At 38.5% G+C, this 17,520-nt stretch overlaps 1 protein-coding gene across 1 annotated transcript in view; it reads left to right on the forward strand.

Moving 5' to 3' along the window:
- Window positions 1–17,520, forward strand: part of SLC9A9 (solute carrier family 9 member A9) — a 558,734-nt gene that overhangs the window by 351,610 nt on the left and 189,604 nt on the right. The window contains exon 12 of the mRNA XM_022582689.3: window positions 9,383–9,536. Coding sequence (XP_022438397.1) covers window positions 9,383–9,536 — 154 coding nt within the window. The remainder of the gene's footprint in view (window positions 1–9,382; window positions 9,537–17,520) is intronic.

The raw sequence follows: 17,520 nt of genomic DNA on the forward strand, positions 1-17,520 counted from the left end.
TCCTGGAAAATGTATTTTGAAATCAGACTGACATTTCTGCTGAAAGTAGTTACCTTTTGCAAGGTCATGGGACTTCAGCAAAGGTAAAAGCAATACATAATTCTACTGTAGACTCAAACTAGGGTTTGATTTATCAGACTGATGAGAATGTGTTAAATCTTTGAAATCAACCCCCTCACAGTACTTGAAATGAAAGGAAAAAAAGGTACTGCAATGGATTATATCCCAAATGAAAAGAAAGGCAGCAAAATAACTTATCTAAGGGATATTTCTTTTAAAGAATGGGTCAGTTTCTCAGGGACATTTCTGCATCCCTGTCCAACTACTGTTCATTTTCCTTTGGATTCCAATTGTGTTTCAAAGGCAAAATATGATCTTTCCCTCATCCATTCACTCATGCATTTATCCAATGCTTAAGGAGTGCCTGCTATATGAGAGGCACCATCCTAGCACTGGGCCTGCTGTCACTGAGCTCACTGTCTTGTGGAGGGACACAGGTCTTAAAGGCTAAAAAACAAACATATAATTTCAGATGGTGATCAGTGTAATAAATGACATGTAAAAAAGGCCTGGGTTCTAGTGGAGGGCACTTAGATGGCATGGTCAGGGCAGCCTTTCTGAGGACTGAAATGAATGAGGAGCAGCCAGGGCTGGGGGCCGGCAGTGGGGCGACTGGGGAAGGGGGTGAGGGGAAGCCTGGGAAGAGCACTGGAGGTGCGAGAAGCAGCACAAAGTCCTTAAAGCAAGAGAAAACATGGTTTAAAATCAACTTTATCTTCCCACACTTTTCAAACTCCAAACTTTCCTCCCAACTCCCCACTGTCTCCAGTAAAAACGACTCTAACCTCTCCCCTGAACTCCAGACCCTTAGCTCCAACCACCCACTCAACCTCTGCGCTTGTATGACTACTAGGGATCATAGATTTCACATGGCTGGAATATAACCCTTGATCTCCCCCAGACACCCCAATATGCTCTTCCCACAGTTTCCCCCAATTCTTCCAGTTGTTCAGGCCATAAGTTCTTGGAGTTCTCTCTTCTTCTCATACCCCTCATCCAACCCATCAGCAAATATTGTCAACCTTTGACATTATTCCAGTACTTACCATGCTACCATCCTGTTCTGATCCACTTCCACTTCTTGCCTGGATTATGCCGCAGGCTTCTCACTGACCTCCTGCCTCCAGCCTGGAGATCTGTTTTTCATAACAGAGCCAAAGTGATCCCTTTAACCATAGAATAGATCCTAGCACTACCCTGCCAAAAACCTTCCTGAAGTTTTCCGTCTCAAAATAAAATTCAAAAGCCTTGCTGTTCAAGAGCCCAGCATGATCTGGCTCGGTTACCTCTTGAGCATTATCTCCTTCCACTCACCCCCCCACCTCCCGCCCCCCATTGATCCCATTCTAGCCACACCAGCCCCTTTGCTGCTATGCGAACATATCAGGCATATCCTTGCCTCAGGGCCTTTGCGCCTACTGTTCCAGAAGCCTGGAGTGCTTTTCTTCCAGACACCCACATGGCCTCTCCCTCATTAGAGTTTATGCTCAAATGTCACCTAACCAAAGTGGCTTTCCTAACCACCCTAAACACTCCAACCCTTCTCATAAATATATCCTCTATCTTCTTATCCTACTTTTGTTTTCTTCACAACAACTTACATATTACTTTTTCTTTTCTTTTTTAAACTAATCTGGAAGCCCCTTTAAGGCAGAAACTATCTCTTGTTTTCTGCTATCCCCTAGAGCCCGAATGAATGAAGGAACACATGAACGTCACAACCTCATATCTCGAGAGTCTGAAGCCACTGTAATCATTCAATTCAAAAGTATTTACTGAGTTTCATGTTTTGGATACTATGAGAGATATTACGTTGTGTAAAGAAGTTGTAATTCCAACCTTTTAAAAGATTAATAATTGAGAGTAAAGAATAGATCATATTAAACTACTGATTCATCTCAGACTATCATTTAATAATATGAGTGGCATGAGCAATGTGTCTTATAGGATTTCCAAGAAAGAGAGAGCAATGTGGACTGGAGTATTTCAGGAAAACTTCATGGGGGTGGAATAGAGGCAGAAAGAAGTGAAACACAGGCTTAACAGTGAGATCATGGCGTAGGGGCAAGGATAACCATTGTTTACTGAGAGAAAGAAGACCACCTTGTTGGTATGCAAAGCTCTCAATGGACAAGAGGAGGTAGACCGGAAAGGGGAGCAAAATTCTGATTGAAGTGTTTCTATGGGCTGTAGGAAGCCACTTATGGTTTCTGGGTCAGATCACCACCTCTAAAAGCTAGATTCTGAGGAAACTGTTCAGAGGGACGTTGATAGTCTGGAAGGAAGAAAGGATGGAGGCTGTTAGGCCAAGAGACCAGGGTGTTGGTCAGGGGCACAATCAGAGTGTGAGGTGATGGGCCTTGGACCAAGGTGGTACAGAGGGAAGAGAGAGGAGCCCAAGCTTTCAGGTAACTCATTCTCTGCTGAATCCAAATCTCTAGAGTCAGGACACTAGCATGAATAACTCATACATTTTTAAGTTTCACAGTTGATTCTGATGTGCACTTCTGGTTAAAGACCACAAGCTAGTCTTAAAACCTCCATTTAGTGATGAGACAACACAGATTCAGACGAGGCTAATGATCATGCATCCTGTCGGGCAGGACTGAAAACAGATCCCAGGTCTCTTGACTCTCAGTACGAGGCTTTAAGGGTCTCAATAAATAATAAAAGGGCAGAAGCCAAACTTGAAGAAACAATTACTCAACCATTCCATTGAACTAAGAGATATCAATCACTTTTCCATTTGTAATCAAGAATCATGAAGAATCAGAGCATTCATCTCTTCATTGACCTTTTGTGTGCTTGGCATCGCTCTACGTGGGTGGATAAACAAAGAGCCAGCCAATTACAATGTAATGTCATAAGTCACCTGATAGGCCAAGCACAGTTTGTACTGGGAATGTCAGTTAGCCTAACCCAGGCCCAGACCTCAGTGGAGGCTTCATAGAGAAATCAGAGGTACAGCTGAGCTCTGAAGATCCTTGGAATTAGGTGAAATTTGGGTGAGGGTTATAGAAGAAAGAACTAGAGAAAATTTGAATGGGAGAAAAATGATTCAGTATAGAAAACCACATGTGCAAAGACCTCTTTCACCCCACCATTGATTTCAGTGCCTTAAACATTGCACATTTGTTGACAATGGCCATGATTTGGTCCCTCATGAAATTTAGCAATCTTACCTTTTTCTTCAACAGATTATACATGCAAAGCATACTCTTTATACCTCTAATATACGTTATCATAATTTACCTGTTAAGAGACTCATTTTTGTAGAACCATGAGCCCTAAAATAGAGGAGCCCAAGCTTCCTCACCATTGCATCCCCCCACCGTGCCTTGGGTAACAGGTAGTCTAGAGTGAGTGCTCAATAAATGTTTAGGTTTAGACTCTTGCTTTGCACCTTCAATGCAAATGCCTTAGGGGGTACTTGTATTCTTGTGATTTAAATGTAGCTGTAATAGACCTTCACCTGGTTCATAACACATTTGCAAATTTATAACAGATTAAGTTTCACTTTTGCTGTTTAAAGATAAACAGGAAGCTGCACTTTTTCTGCAGCAGGGGTCCTTGACTGAAAGCCTTCCTTGGTTCAATAGTCTTCTATTGTTATGAATAGAACATCGACATAATTAACAATCCCTTAGAGGCCAATTTTAAGTGAAACCACATTTAATTTCAGGTAATTCTTTTATTCCACAAGATGATGCTAACTTTCCAACTGAGTATGTGAAATACGTCAAGTCTCTGAACAGTAAACCCATCTAAAATGAGATGATATAGTCTATAACCCCCAAAAGTATAAAATTATGTCCATTAGTTGGCCAAAACAAAGAGAAAAAGAAAGATAAATCCAAAGAATCAAAGTACCCATTAAACAAAATAAAACACAAGTTTTGATAATGAGTTCTGAATTTCCTGGTTTGTAAGCAAGATGGCATGTGTTCTTGGAAAATAGTGTTTTGCTAAAAGAAACTCCTAAGTCAGTACTAATCTTTAATTTCTAGTATTTTGCTGGTAGCCTAAGTAATTTATTTCAGTCCTAAAGCCCTCTGTTTCCCAAATCCATGGTGTGAAGGAGATAGGATAAGTGTGCCCAGAGCCTCCACATAACAGATAATCAGTACATATTGCTATGGACTCCCCTCACATAGTGTCCCCTTCAAATCCATAAGTTGAAGCCCTAACTTCCAATATGACGTTATTTGGAGATGGAGCCTTTGGGAGACAATTAGGTTTAGATGAGGTTATGAGGGTGGGGTGCCCTGTGATAGAATTAAGAAGAGACACCACTGAGCTTGCTCTTGCATGGCAAGCAGGTAGCCTTCTGCAAGCCAGAGAGAAAGCTCTCACCAGACCTGGCCATGCTGACACCCTGATCTTAGACATCTCAGCTTCCACACTGTGAGAAATATTTTCTGTTGTTGGAGCCACCCAGACAGTGGTATTTTGTTATGTCAGGCTAAGACACATATGTGCTGAATGAAGCCAACGAATGGCCATTGATTTGACAATTGTCTAGGCGCCAAATGCGTGATCAATAACTTTGGCATCATAAAGGATGAATGGTATGTAGGCAGTTGTTCTCATCTAGAGTTCTAAATGAGCTTCACTTTGTCTACTTAGTGACCTCACCTTTCTCAGTTCCATGCTTCCCATGCTACTAGGCCATCTCACATGTGGCATGAGCCATATTTGCGAAAAGTGGCCAGGGCTACAGACAGATACTGTCTTCTCCAAAAACACACTGTTTCTGTGTTTTTTTAGGTGACCATTATATGGGGGAGGGCTTCTCTTATAGAGCCATCTTGAAGTTGGTTCTAAATATCAATGTTTCTTAATATTCCACAAGTACAAGTACAAGGCAGTGGCTGCATTTTTCTTTCTTCTTTTTTTTAAAGAGATCTCCACATTGCATCTCCTGTAAATATAGAGTTTTATTTATAGGATACAGATTTTTTTAGAAGTCAGAATAACATACATCTTTTGAGTATATTTTTAAACTAAGAACTGCTCATGTCTAGATAATTTAGATTTAAGAGCCTAGTTATGCTAGTTTAACATAATAACAATACATTATTAAACATATTCAGGAAGATAAATGATTATGTCCTTCCTTGCCCTTGATAACTAACATGAACTTTACAATAAACATGACGTAGCAAGTTTTAACTTTTATTCCAGTCTCTATTTTTCTCTTTCTCACAAAATTCAAAGTAAAAACAAAACAAAAAATGAAAAAACAAAGCCAAAAACACACACACACACAAATATTCAATATAATGAAAACAAATACTTAGAGTCTTATCACTTAATATTTCTAATACACACCACTTAACTGGAGTAATGCTTCTTTATGGACACTTCTGGAAATGTGAGCTTGAGGAAAAGGGAAAAAGAAAAGATCACTTTCTATCTCCAATCTTGTCCTGATTAAACACTGCTAGGAGCTTTACCTTAACCTATACATTTTCTCCTCAGATATAGAAGGCTGTTGGAAAACTGTTTCTTTCAGTTCTCATTCCCTAATGACACCATTTGTATTTCCTGGAGAGAACGTTATTGAAATATTCTCCAGTAATAAGGGTTATTAATATCCCCACTCTCTTGTCCCCAGCTGGGTCTAAGTGCATGAACGTCTCTGGTGTACTCTTCTTGAGTACAGCCATCTAAGTGTTCAGAATTTCTGATGAAAAAATTTTTTTTCTTTATTAATATCTACTTCAAATGTTATCTTTCTTATCTTCAGGCCATTTCCTTGTCTACATGGAGATTTAGAATAATTTTCTTCCTCCATTACATTTTGTTCCTTGAAGGTAATTTTATAATCAGAGTGCATGTTCCTCTCTCTTTCTGAGGCTTCCTTCTTTCAGGCAAAATATATTAAGTCTCTCTATTCTAATCCTCTGGATCTTGTGTTATGCCACTCGTCTCTTGTATATTCTCAGTGTAAAGATGAGAAAGGAACATTATATTCTAAGTTGCGAAGCCAAGGATAAAGACCAAAGTAGTTATAGTTTTTCCCATCCTAACCTGTATCCAATTTCTAAAAGTCTCTTAATGTATGAATAAAGATTTAGAAAATTAGAAACCTAGATGATATTAATACAATAAATATTATAAAAAATGGACCATTGAAATTTTATGTATGTGACTTAAACCTTCCTATAAAAGTAGCAAAAATCACTACCTTTGACTTATACTTGCTATCATTATAAATGTTTATTTGCCCTGTTACGTGGTGTAACAGAGCCTGTAAATGTCTTATAAGTCTTGTGTTACCCAAGAGAGATTTTCAATTTTAACTTTTTAGTTTTACTACTCGTGCTTTTATTTACTTTTCTTCAAAGTCTACATCTGTTTTTATAATGTCATCACACTTTGATTTGAAATTGTAGCATTTAATCTTCTTTAACATCTTCTTGCAAATATATTTAATATGGCTTCATAAAAATTCAATTAACATATTATTATTAAAGAAGAAAAATAGACAAAAAAGCAGGTTTTAATAGGTCAGTTTAGATTATAGACTTTGTAAAAGTATGTTCTCAGGCTGGAATAATTCTTAAATGTCATTTAATCGTTTATTAATTTTCAACGGTCCATAAGCTTGGTTTTCCTTGTTGTCTAACACACTTGATTTTCTAAAAGTATTTGTACCCAGAAAGATTTTTTTTGTAAATACAGACAATATTCCTTTAAAATTTTATGGAAAGGCAAAAGATCTAGAATATTTAAAACAGTTTTGAAAATGAAAAATAAGAATCACTCTACCCGATTTTTTTTTTAAATAGATCCTTATTGGAGTATAATTACTTCACAGTACTGTGTTATTTTCTGTTGTACAACAAAGTGAATCAGCCATATGCATAATATGTCCCCATATCTCCTCCCTCTTTAGCCTCCCTCCTACCCTCCCTATCCCACCCCTCTAGGTCGTAGCAAAGCACCGAGCTGATCTCCCTGTGCTATGCGGCTGCTTCCCACTAGCTAACTATTTTACATTTGGTAGTGTATATATGTCGATGCTACTCTCACTTTGCCCCAGCTTCCCCCTTCCCCACCCACCCAGTGTCCTCAAGTCCATTCTCTATGTCTACGTCTTTATTTCTGCACTCCCACTAGGTTCATCAGTACCATTTCTTTTCTTAAATTCCATATGTATGCGTTAGCATAAGGTATTTGTTTTTCTCTTTCTGACTTACTTCACTCTGTATGACAGACTCTAGGTCCATCCACCTCACTACAAATAACTCAGTTTCATTTCTTTTTATGGCTGAGTAATATTCCATTGTATATATGTGCCACATCTTCTTTATGCATTCATCTCTCAATGGACATTTAGGTTGCTTCCATGTCCTGGCTATTGTAAATAGTGCTGTAATGAACATTGTGGTACATCTGTTTTTTTGAATTATGGTTTTCTCAGGGTATATATGCCCAGTAATGGGATTGCTGGGTCATATGGTAGTTCTATTTTTAGTTTTTTAAGGAACCTCCATAATGTTTTCCATAGTGGTTGTATCAATTTACATTCCCACCAACAGTGCAGGAGGTCTACCCAATACTAAGACCTACCATATACCTACAGTAATCATGACAGTGTACCATAAAAAAAAAAAAAAAAAAAAGATCTTCAGCCTAAAACTCGCCACTTATACCAAAATTAACTCAAGATGAGCATGGACTTAAAGGTAAAATGTAAAGCTAAATAACTTTTAGAAAAAATTTTACAATATAGGGGAAAATCTTTGGGGCCTAGAGCTAAGTAAAGAGTTCTTAGACCTGGCTCCAAATAGATGATTTATAAAAGGAAAAATCAACAGATTAGACTTTATCAATAAAAAGCTACAAAGTGGGAGGAAATATTTGCAAACTATATATCCAACAAAGGACTATTATCTAGAATATATAAAGAACTCTCAAAATTTAACAAACATCTAACAATTCAATTAGAAAATGAGATAAAGACACAAAGAGCCATTTCACCCAAGCAGGTAGATGGATCACAAATGAGCACATTAAAAAATGTACAATACCATTAGGAAAATGGAAATTATAACCCCAATAAGCTATCAAAATGGCTAAAATTTAAAATAATGACAACACTAAAGGCTGGTAAAGGCGGAGAAACTGGATGACTTATCTATTGCTGCTGGGAATGTAAAATGCTAGAGCCATTCTGGAAAAGTTTGGTAGTAATTTCTTTTAAAAACATGCTATAGGGGCTTCCCTGGTGGCGCAGTGGTTGAGAGTCCCCCTGCCGAGGGAGGGGACACGGGTTCATGCCCCAGTCTGAGAAGGTCCCACATGCCGCGGAGCGGCTGGGCCCGTGAGCCATGGCCACTGAGCCTGTGCGTCCGGAGCCTGTGCTCCACAATGGGAGAGGCCGCAATAGTGAGAGGCCCGTGTACCGCAAAAAGATAAATAAATAAATAAAATTAAAAAAAAAAAAAAAATATATATATAAAAAATTAAATTAAAAAAAGAAATATAATGTTGGACACGTGAAACATGTTGTAATATATACAATGTTATACATATAAATTTAAATAATGTTACTTCAATAAAATTATTAATTAAAATCAATTAATTAAAAAAAACATGCAAATACCATATAACTCAGTGATTGCACTCCTGGGCATTTATCTCAGAGAGCTGAAAACTTACATTCATTCACACAGCAGCCTTTTTTGTAATAGCCCAAAACTGGAAACTACCCAGGTGTCCTTTAACAGATGATGGTTAAACAAACTGTGGAATATCCATACCATGGAAATACTACTCAACAATAAAAAGGAACAAACTATCAATACATTTGGCAACCTGGATGAGTATCCAAAAATTACACTGGGTGAAAAAAAAAGCCAATTACAAAAGGCTACGTACTTCATGATTCCATTTATATAACATTCCTGAATCGGCAAAATTATAGAAATGGATGATTGATTGCTGGCTGCCAGATGTTAAGGAGTTTGTGGAAGAGAAGTAGGTGTGAGTATAAAGGGCAACATGAGGGATCTTTATGGTGTTGGGAATGTACTGAATCTTGACTATATCAGTGTCAAAATCCTGGGTGTGATATTGTACTAGACAGTTTTGCAAGACGAGATATCACCGCTGGGGAGAAAATGGGGAAAGGGCACACAGTAAGTCCCTATTATTTCTTACAACTGCATGTGAGTCTACAGTTATCTCAAAGTTAAAAGTTTAATTTTAAAATACAATTGTGTTTGTCAGTAAATTGTAAAGATAAATTCAATGAAATGAGAATGACACTCGTGCAGATGTTTCTTTTCCTTCTTTGGTTTTTCTCCATCAGGTTTGCGAGGAGCGATAGCTTTTGCCTTAGCTATTCGGAACACAGAATCTCAGCCCAAGCAAATGATGTTTACCACCACTCTGCTCCTCGTGTTCTTCACAGTCTGGGTATTCGGAGGAGGAACAACCCCCATGCTGACTTGGCTTCAGATCAGGTGAGTGACACTGCTTAACAAAGGAAATCATTATGAGGCATGGCTGCACTGTTTCTGATGTTGCTGACTGGTCAAGAGTACAATGGCATGTCTGTACACTAACTTTCCCTGGGGTCAAGTTGACCTTCATTCACAAGGTGAAACAGTGTGACCTATCACCAACAGAACTGACTTTTCCAAGAGTTCTAGAAATCTCAGGATGATGTTTGTAGTCTACAGTCCCTAGAAATGAATTTCTTTATGAATTTTTCCATTCAATCATATTTACTGAGTATAATGTGATAATCCATGGAGTTCACAAAAATGAGTGAGACATGAGTCTTGTCCTCAAGTTACTTATGATACAGTAGAATTTATAGAGAAAAAACTATAATACCAAGGAGAAAATGAATTTGCTTTGTTTTTAATTTGTCACAGCACTTAGGATAGAATTAGAGACACAGGAAATGCTTAAACGTATTTGATTATTCAACCATATGTTTGGCCAGAGGGATGCTATAGACACAGATTAGACAATTTCTTAAAGGAAAATCGGGTCAAGGCTTCAGTTAGGGGCCATCCAGTAAGCAGTGCTTGGAAGATGATTGCTATTAACCCAAAGTATGCAGGTAGTAGAAGATTTGATGAAAAATGAATAGCTTGTACCAATTGTGAAAAAGTAAAATGTTGTTGTCTTTGTTTCTTTGATCTGGGTCCTCATTTTCACATCCCAGAATGTAACAGTGCTTTCATAGATCACATTTTACTTTCCAAAGCCCTACATCTTGATGATCATGCAGCCCCTCCCTGGTCCCCACCCATTCTCTGTGAGGCAAATCCATACCCACCATCTCTGACAAGAAAAGATCCATCTGACTGGGAGGGGATTTCCAAGAAGATTTTTTTCAGGCAAGGACTCTGTTATTCCAGCACCAATGTAGTGCTTGGCACATAGTAGAATGGAATAAATAATTGCTCCATGGAAAATTGAATGAATATAAGTACGCATGTAAATTCCTTTTGTTAAGGCTTTACTGACAAATTTCTATCCATCTGACAAATAGAAGCAGAAGCAGGACTCATGAGTTTAGGGTAAGAAAGCTTATGTCTAAACTGGGCCAAGTGGTTATGCAGTAAATGCAATTCAAGGAAAAAAGGACCTCTTCAAGTATTGTGAATATTGCTAAAACATAAAAGGGCTTTGACCAAAGGTTGAAATGGAGAATGTTTTGAAATACTTGTTGAACTATTTTCTAGGCATATAAATGTGACCTTCAATTTCTTTCACGGTGGTAGCTGCTTATAGGCTCCTCTGGATGAGCACGAATATTTTATTAAACGCTATAGTATTGAGTCTCCTGTAAACTGATAGTAAGATAATGGTGTGTTCAGGTTTCGGGAAAATAAATTCAGTAGGTGGATCCATGCGTGGAAAAATTAGGACTTGGAAAGCAGAAGTTAGAGGATACCAATCCTCATAAGATAAATGTATTGAATGCTCTATCAGGTAAATTAGAATATTCAGAACATAAAGTGGTGCTTTATTTCAGAACATAAAGTGGCAACATTTTCTTAAAGTAATTCAAATATAACTCATTTTCTACTATTGTCTTTCTTTACTCTGAAGGATTTGTCCCAAATCAATACATGTTTTACCCTAAAATGTTTACCTAACTCTACTGTAGTGTTTTCCAAAGGTATCCACTGACTTCAGATAGATGTTATAGCTCATGCAGTCTCTTGATATCCAGATCAGTAGGGACAGGGTAATATAAAATGGGGCCTTAGGCAGGTTAGAATGTTTATCAGGTTATAGGACAGGGACTAATAAAGAAGGATAGTAATGTCAACTATAACGTCCACAGGTGAGGGGACTGGAGGTCTTCTTAGGCCAGTGCTATTATGGCCTGCTGGGAGGCACAGCATGGAGTTCCCAGGTCATGGAGATGCCCCAGTGCGAACTGGCTCCAAATGGCCCAACCGATTCAATGTCAGACTTGTCCACCAGCCAGGAGGGGAGAAGAGTAAAAGCAGGACTGTGATATATTTAAGGAAAGGAGCTGACAGGGCTGTGGTCCAGCAGACCAGGTGGAAATCCCAGCTGGGAGCTAGAGTGTTAATCTGAAATCAGGGCATAAACCCAGTCAGAGAGACAGAGACCCAGTCATGAGGAAATCAGAGGGGATAACTGAGCTTTATAGGTATGTGTGTATCTAGGAAGTCAACCCAGGTAGACAGGATACAGGGCAGCAAGACCAAGTTAAGACCAAAGGCTCTCAAACTTTAATGAATATCAGAACCAACTGGAGGGCTCACTAAACACCCACATTGCTGGGCCCCTGCCCCAGAGTTTCTGATCAAGTAGGTCTGGTTCAGGGCCTAAGTATTTGCATTTTAACCACACTCCAGGCAATGCTGATGCTGCTTGCTCTAGGACCACATTTTGAGAACCACTGGTTTAGACTTATAACCCCACATAGAGATGGGGCTAATATTAAATACTGTCAGATTTGCCTGGGGTTGCCCAGGGCCCCACACCTGAGCCTCAAGTTTAAAAATTTTAGCACCTATGCTGGAGGGAAGCAGGGGCTAACTTGAAGAGAAAAATTCATTGTGCATTGATCAACGAGAAGGAAATAGAGCACAATAGAATAAACATAAAAGAATAGGATCATAAGTTAGTGTGTGTTCAAACACACACACAAGCACGACATAAATTTGGTTTGACCATGTTATAGTGATACCAGCATATGCTCCACTTCCACTGTGGTTTATAATGCTATCAAAGAAATCCTTCATTTCATTATCGCTTTTAAATGATAGTTATCCATCATTTTTTTTTTTTTTGCGGTACGCGGGCCTCTCACTGTTGTGGCCTCTCCCGTTGCGGTGCACAGGCTCCGGATGCGCAGGCTCAGCGGCCATGGCTCATGGGCCCAGCCGCTCCATGGCATGTGGGATCTTCCCGGACCGGGGCACGAACCCATGTCCCCTGCATCGGCAGGCGGACTCCCAACCACTGAGCCACCAGGGAAGCCCCCTTTTTTGATTGTTTTAAATTTCTACATTTTTTTTCCTCTTAAGTTATTAGGTATGTACTTGAGTTTATTTATTTATTTTTTAGTCCCTATAAAATTTGCCATTCAGCTGAAAACTACCACAGTAAGATGCAGATTAAACGTTTTATGTAAGGTAAAAATTGATAATATTAATATGAATTACACTTTGATAGAAAAACTTTAAAACAGCAATGACTTCGTGCTTAAAGAGACTCAGCATTATCTTAACATATGAAACAAATTCTCCATTGGTTAAGTTTTATCCTAAGCACATTCAAATTTCTTGTCCTAAAGCTGTTGTTTTTTTAATAATAACAAATATTTTTAATGCAGCATTTGAAATAAATCACGAACCTTTGTTTCTTAAAATTCTAGAGAAAAAGAAAAGACTCCCCCAGTATTATTTTGGAGGTTTTCATGTAAAAGAAAGCAGAATGGTTTCTTGATTAGAATCCAGATCTCCTCCCTTCTGTGAATTACATTAATACTGGTGGTGAGGAAAACCCAGCTCCCAGTCTCCAAGGACTAGCTCTGCTGTTAGCCAAGAAACAAGAGATCAAAGGTGTCAGGCTTTGCCCTACAGAGGCCAGTAAACAGTATTGTCCACCAAATAATTACACATGCCTACAAATACACCTCAGAAACCAGTGAGGCAGGGCTCTCCGGCAGTGGTAAGTAATCCGGGATGGTAACCGCATCCTTAGTTTAGGGTAGGGTGTCACATGGAGTTAACAGAACTCATGAGAATGGAGCCCATACCACAGTGCAAACCTTTCCTGGCTTCTCCCAGATAGGAATGCTGGAGCCATCTCTTCGAAATACCTCAACCACAGTACAGAAAGCCTTGCACACAAGAGCAATTCAGAACTTGTATTCCAGACAATATGAGAAAGTGCCCCCAGCAAGATGACTTCTACAGTTTCCAGATTTTTGCTTCGAACATCTCAGAGTAATAGTTGGCTTTTATTGACTATTTACTCTGTGCTAGATATTTAGAAAATAAAGTGCCAGGCCTAAGACCTCCCTGTGACTCAGCCTCTAATCTATAAAATGTCCCCGTATAGCAGTAGCAGTAGCTACCTCCTAGGGTGGGTGAGGCCTTGCAAAGTGGCCCAGGGTCACCCCGCTGTCTGGCTACAGAGTCAGACTACAAGGCCAGGCAGCCTGAGCCCAGGGCCTGCGCTCCCAACTGGTTCATTCTTCTGCTGCCCCAAATAAATGAGCTAATTCCTGAAGCCTGCAAACTACCTTGATTAACAAATTCTCTGGGGAAAAAGAGATGCACTTTTATAAGCAAGACAGGCCAGTTAAAAACAAACACAGGAAATCTTCATCCCTCATGAGTGATGGGGTTGACCTGCTAGTGCCGCACAGAAGTTTCTTGCTGCAGATTTTTTTCCTTGACCTAGAAAAGTTAAAGGTAAACAAGGCCAGCCCTGATCTCAGGTAGCCAAGCAGGGACGTTTGTCTTCCTCAATTATAGGAATTTGGAATTAGAAGAATTTGTTACCCTCAGACTCATTTCCTAACCCCATTTGGGATCCCAAGCCAGTCTGCTGTCAGCCCCTTCCTCAGATCAAACAAAAAATCACACATACCGCCCTGTGTCCATTGCAGAGTGAATAACTTTTAACTAGTGCAATGTCTCCACTACCATTATTTTAGTTAAGTATTTAAATTTTATTTTGGGTTTATGGCCCATCCTATTTTATGTCATCCTATAATGATTCCTTTATCATATATACCCACTGGCTACAAAGTTTATAATAACAGCCACCATGGGAATGCAAACAGTGGTAAGGAGAGAACTGTCTTTAGTAATATTTTTTAATCTTAACAGTAGAGTTAAATACACCTGCTTACATACAGACTTCCTTTATTGCTGAGGTGAGGCAATGTCAAATTTATATAATGGAAGAATACATATAATCAAGTTCTCTTCATATCCAATTGTGTTCTGCCTGGTTTTCTTTCTAGCATCCAAAGTCTCATGCATGCTTAACAATTTACTTCACTGGTGTATTAACATAGTAGATCAGTGCACACATTCTGCAGGCAGACGGTATGGGGCCCAACCATGCCTCCCTCTCTTACTAGCTGTGGGACCTTGAGCAAGAAATTTAACCTCTCTATGCTTCAGTTTTCTCATGTGTAAACTTGGAACAATAATAATACCTACCTCTTTAGATTTTTATATGGATTAAGTACTGCATGTATAAATTTAGGGCACACAGTAAGTGCTCAATAAATGTTGCTGTAACACTACCCACATGATCACCTATGAGCCTTTTCTTATCCAAACACTCTTCTGCCTATGGCATATATATACACACACACATACATACATATAAAGTGTTATTAATTAATTGTATTTATGAAAGCATGGTTTACATGGGGAATAGAAAGAAATAGCCTCTGGGGAGCTTAGTTCATTTTTTGTAATGATTAGATTCATCAGTTTTACAGGCAGCTCCTATTTCTGCATTCAAAATGATAAACCTCTTAAGGAAAAATGCTCACAAAAAGCGTTATATTCATCCAACAGCTCAGAAAGATTCTTTCTAGAACATGCTTTATTTCCTTCTGAACATGATAATCTTTGCTTAGGATCTCTTCAGATATTTAATTTGCACCGCTTCATCAATGTGTATCAATTCATTATTTTGCATTGACTGTGAACCAATTTGTACACTTTGTCTCAATTTTTATTAATTGGCAGGTCCGAGAAATACCCTTTGTCAAGAAACATGGAAAACCAGTTTACTCATTTGAATGTAAACTTGTACTTAATATCCCCTACCTCTAACCCCCATTTAAAATTATGTTCTATTTTCCATAGGCTCTTCTAAAAAATGTTTCACAACTCCAAATATTTATTGCTTAAATCAATCCAGTTTGACATATTTTATTAAAGATATTGTATAAGTCTAGTAACCTATTGTTAACCTAAATATATCCTAGGTTTTTAACAAGCAGGGATTAGCAGCTCCTAAATTTGCCTCCAATGCCATCTGGGTTCTTTAATATGCTTTCTTTCCATGTACTGAATCTTGCCGGTTTCAGAGATAGTAGTCTTTATGTTCATAACTGCCAGCTATCCTCCACTAGGCGTGTTCTTATTTATCTTCTCCAACATGCTCTTGAGAACATCGATGTTAATAAGCTTCACCCATTTATTAAGTTTACCAAACAGTGAACATTCTGCTCTATCAAAGAGAATTTATTAGCTTGCTACCATAAAGTATGATCAAATATAGGTGCCTTACTTTAAGTAATAGATGTATCTTTACTTTGGGTAATAGGTGAAGTCTGAAAAAAATATATTTTAAATGCAATAGTTGGAACTTGTGATCCAAAAGACTACGGAGGGGTTCCAGTTCTGATCAAGACGGTGTAAGCACACTTACTCCCCTCTGTCTCTTCCAACGAATGCAACTAAAATCCCTGGCCAGAATGAATGGAGCAGTCATCTAAGGACTCTTAAAAGCAAGTGGTAGCAGATAGATTGGGGAAGGAAACCAGAATTCAGAGTACTATTAAAACAGTGATGAATTTCCCATTTTTTTTTCCTCTCTGGAATCTCTTGACCTGAACTCAAAGGCAGTTTAAAGGCCAGAACTGCACAACAAGGAAGAACTGCAAAAGAAATTATCTGTTTTGGACATGAGGAACAGGACAGAGGACTGCTGTGGGTCAAAAGAGTGGGGGAAATCCCCTCTTTTGTTTGTTATCATTTACTCCATTCTCATCCCAATACCAGGCAAACCTGAGGCAGCAGTGGTAATGATGGCAGCAACAGTTGAGTGGACCCCAAATTCCCAACCAGAGGAACTGAGGTCCAGAGGCCTTGGGAAGAAGTCCCACTGCATTTTTTTCTCTCTTAATCTTATCATTGCTTGAGCTTGGAAACAGGCCCAATATTATGAAAAAATCATGGGAAACATGTAGCAGTGTAGGGAAACGAAAGCCCTGGGCTTTGGGAAGCCAGAAAACGTGGAAGACATTGTGGAGTAGAGGGAGCACAAGAAAGTGATCCGATAAAATTGTGTATAAACTTTTGGGCTCGCTTCCAAGCTATGTAAGCATGGATCTGAGCCTAAACAGCACACCAAATTGTGAGACATGAGCTACAAGATAGAGCATCACTCAGGTCCCAGACTATACACTGGATGGCACACATGCAGGACATGTGTGGATCATAGATCAAAATGTAAAATATAAAACTTCTAAAAGGAAACATAAGAGAATAATCTTCATGACTGTAAATTAGGCAAAGGAGTCTTAAATATTGTACCAAAAGCATCATGTACAAAAGAAAAAAATGATAAACTGGACTTCATCAAAATGAATATTTTTCGATTTGCAAAAGACACTGTTAAGAGAATGAAAATACAAGCTACATACTCACACTTAAAGAGAATGCATTGCTGGTGGGAATGCAAAATGGTATGGCCAATCTGTAAATCACTTTAGCAGTTTCTTATAAAGTTAAACATACAATTATTATAGGACTCAACATTCCCTCTTCTAGACATTTAGCCTAGAGAGCAAAATGGGGATAACAGGATCTGTCTCTGAAGATTAAATGTGTGAACATTAAATAAGAAAATACATGTTAAAGTCCATTAAGCAGAACTAAGCACTCATTAGTAACCTTATTTTACTCACAGCTTTTATTAGAAATGTCAGATAAATTTTAATAGTATTTTCAGCATATATTGAGATAATCACATAGTCTTTTCCTCTACTTTATTGATGTGATGAAATATATTGATAGATATCCTGGTATTGAATTTTTCCTACAATTCTGCTATCTATAACAATAACTGAGGTTAGTCTATACTTTTCTTTTTCTTTTTGGGGGTAGAGGGGGCTGTCTTTATTGGGTTTAAATAGTGTTAAGGATGTGCTACATTCATAGCATGAGCTAAAGACTTTTCTATTTT

Source organism: Delphinapterus leucas, chromosome 4 (assembly GCF_059928025.1).
Source record: "Delphinapterus leucas isolate spDelLeu-1000000601 "Yukka" chromosome 4, BTC_Dleu_Yukka2, whole genome shotgun sequence".
Taxonomy (NCBI): Eukaryota; Metazoa; Chordata; class Mammalia; order Artiodactyla; family Monodontidae; genus Delphinapterus; species Delphinapterus leucas.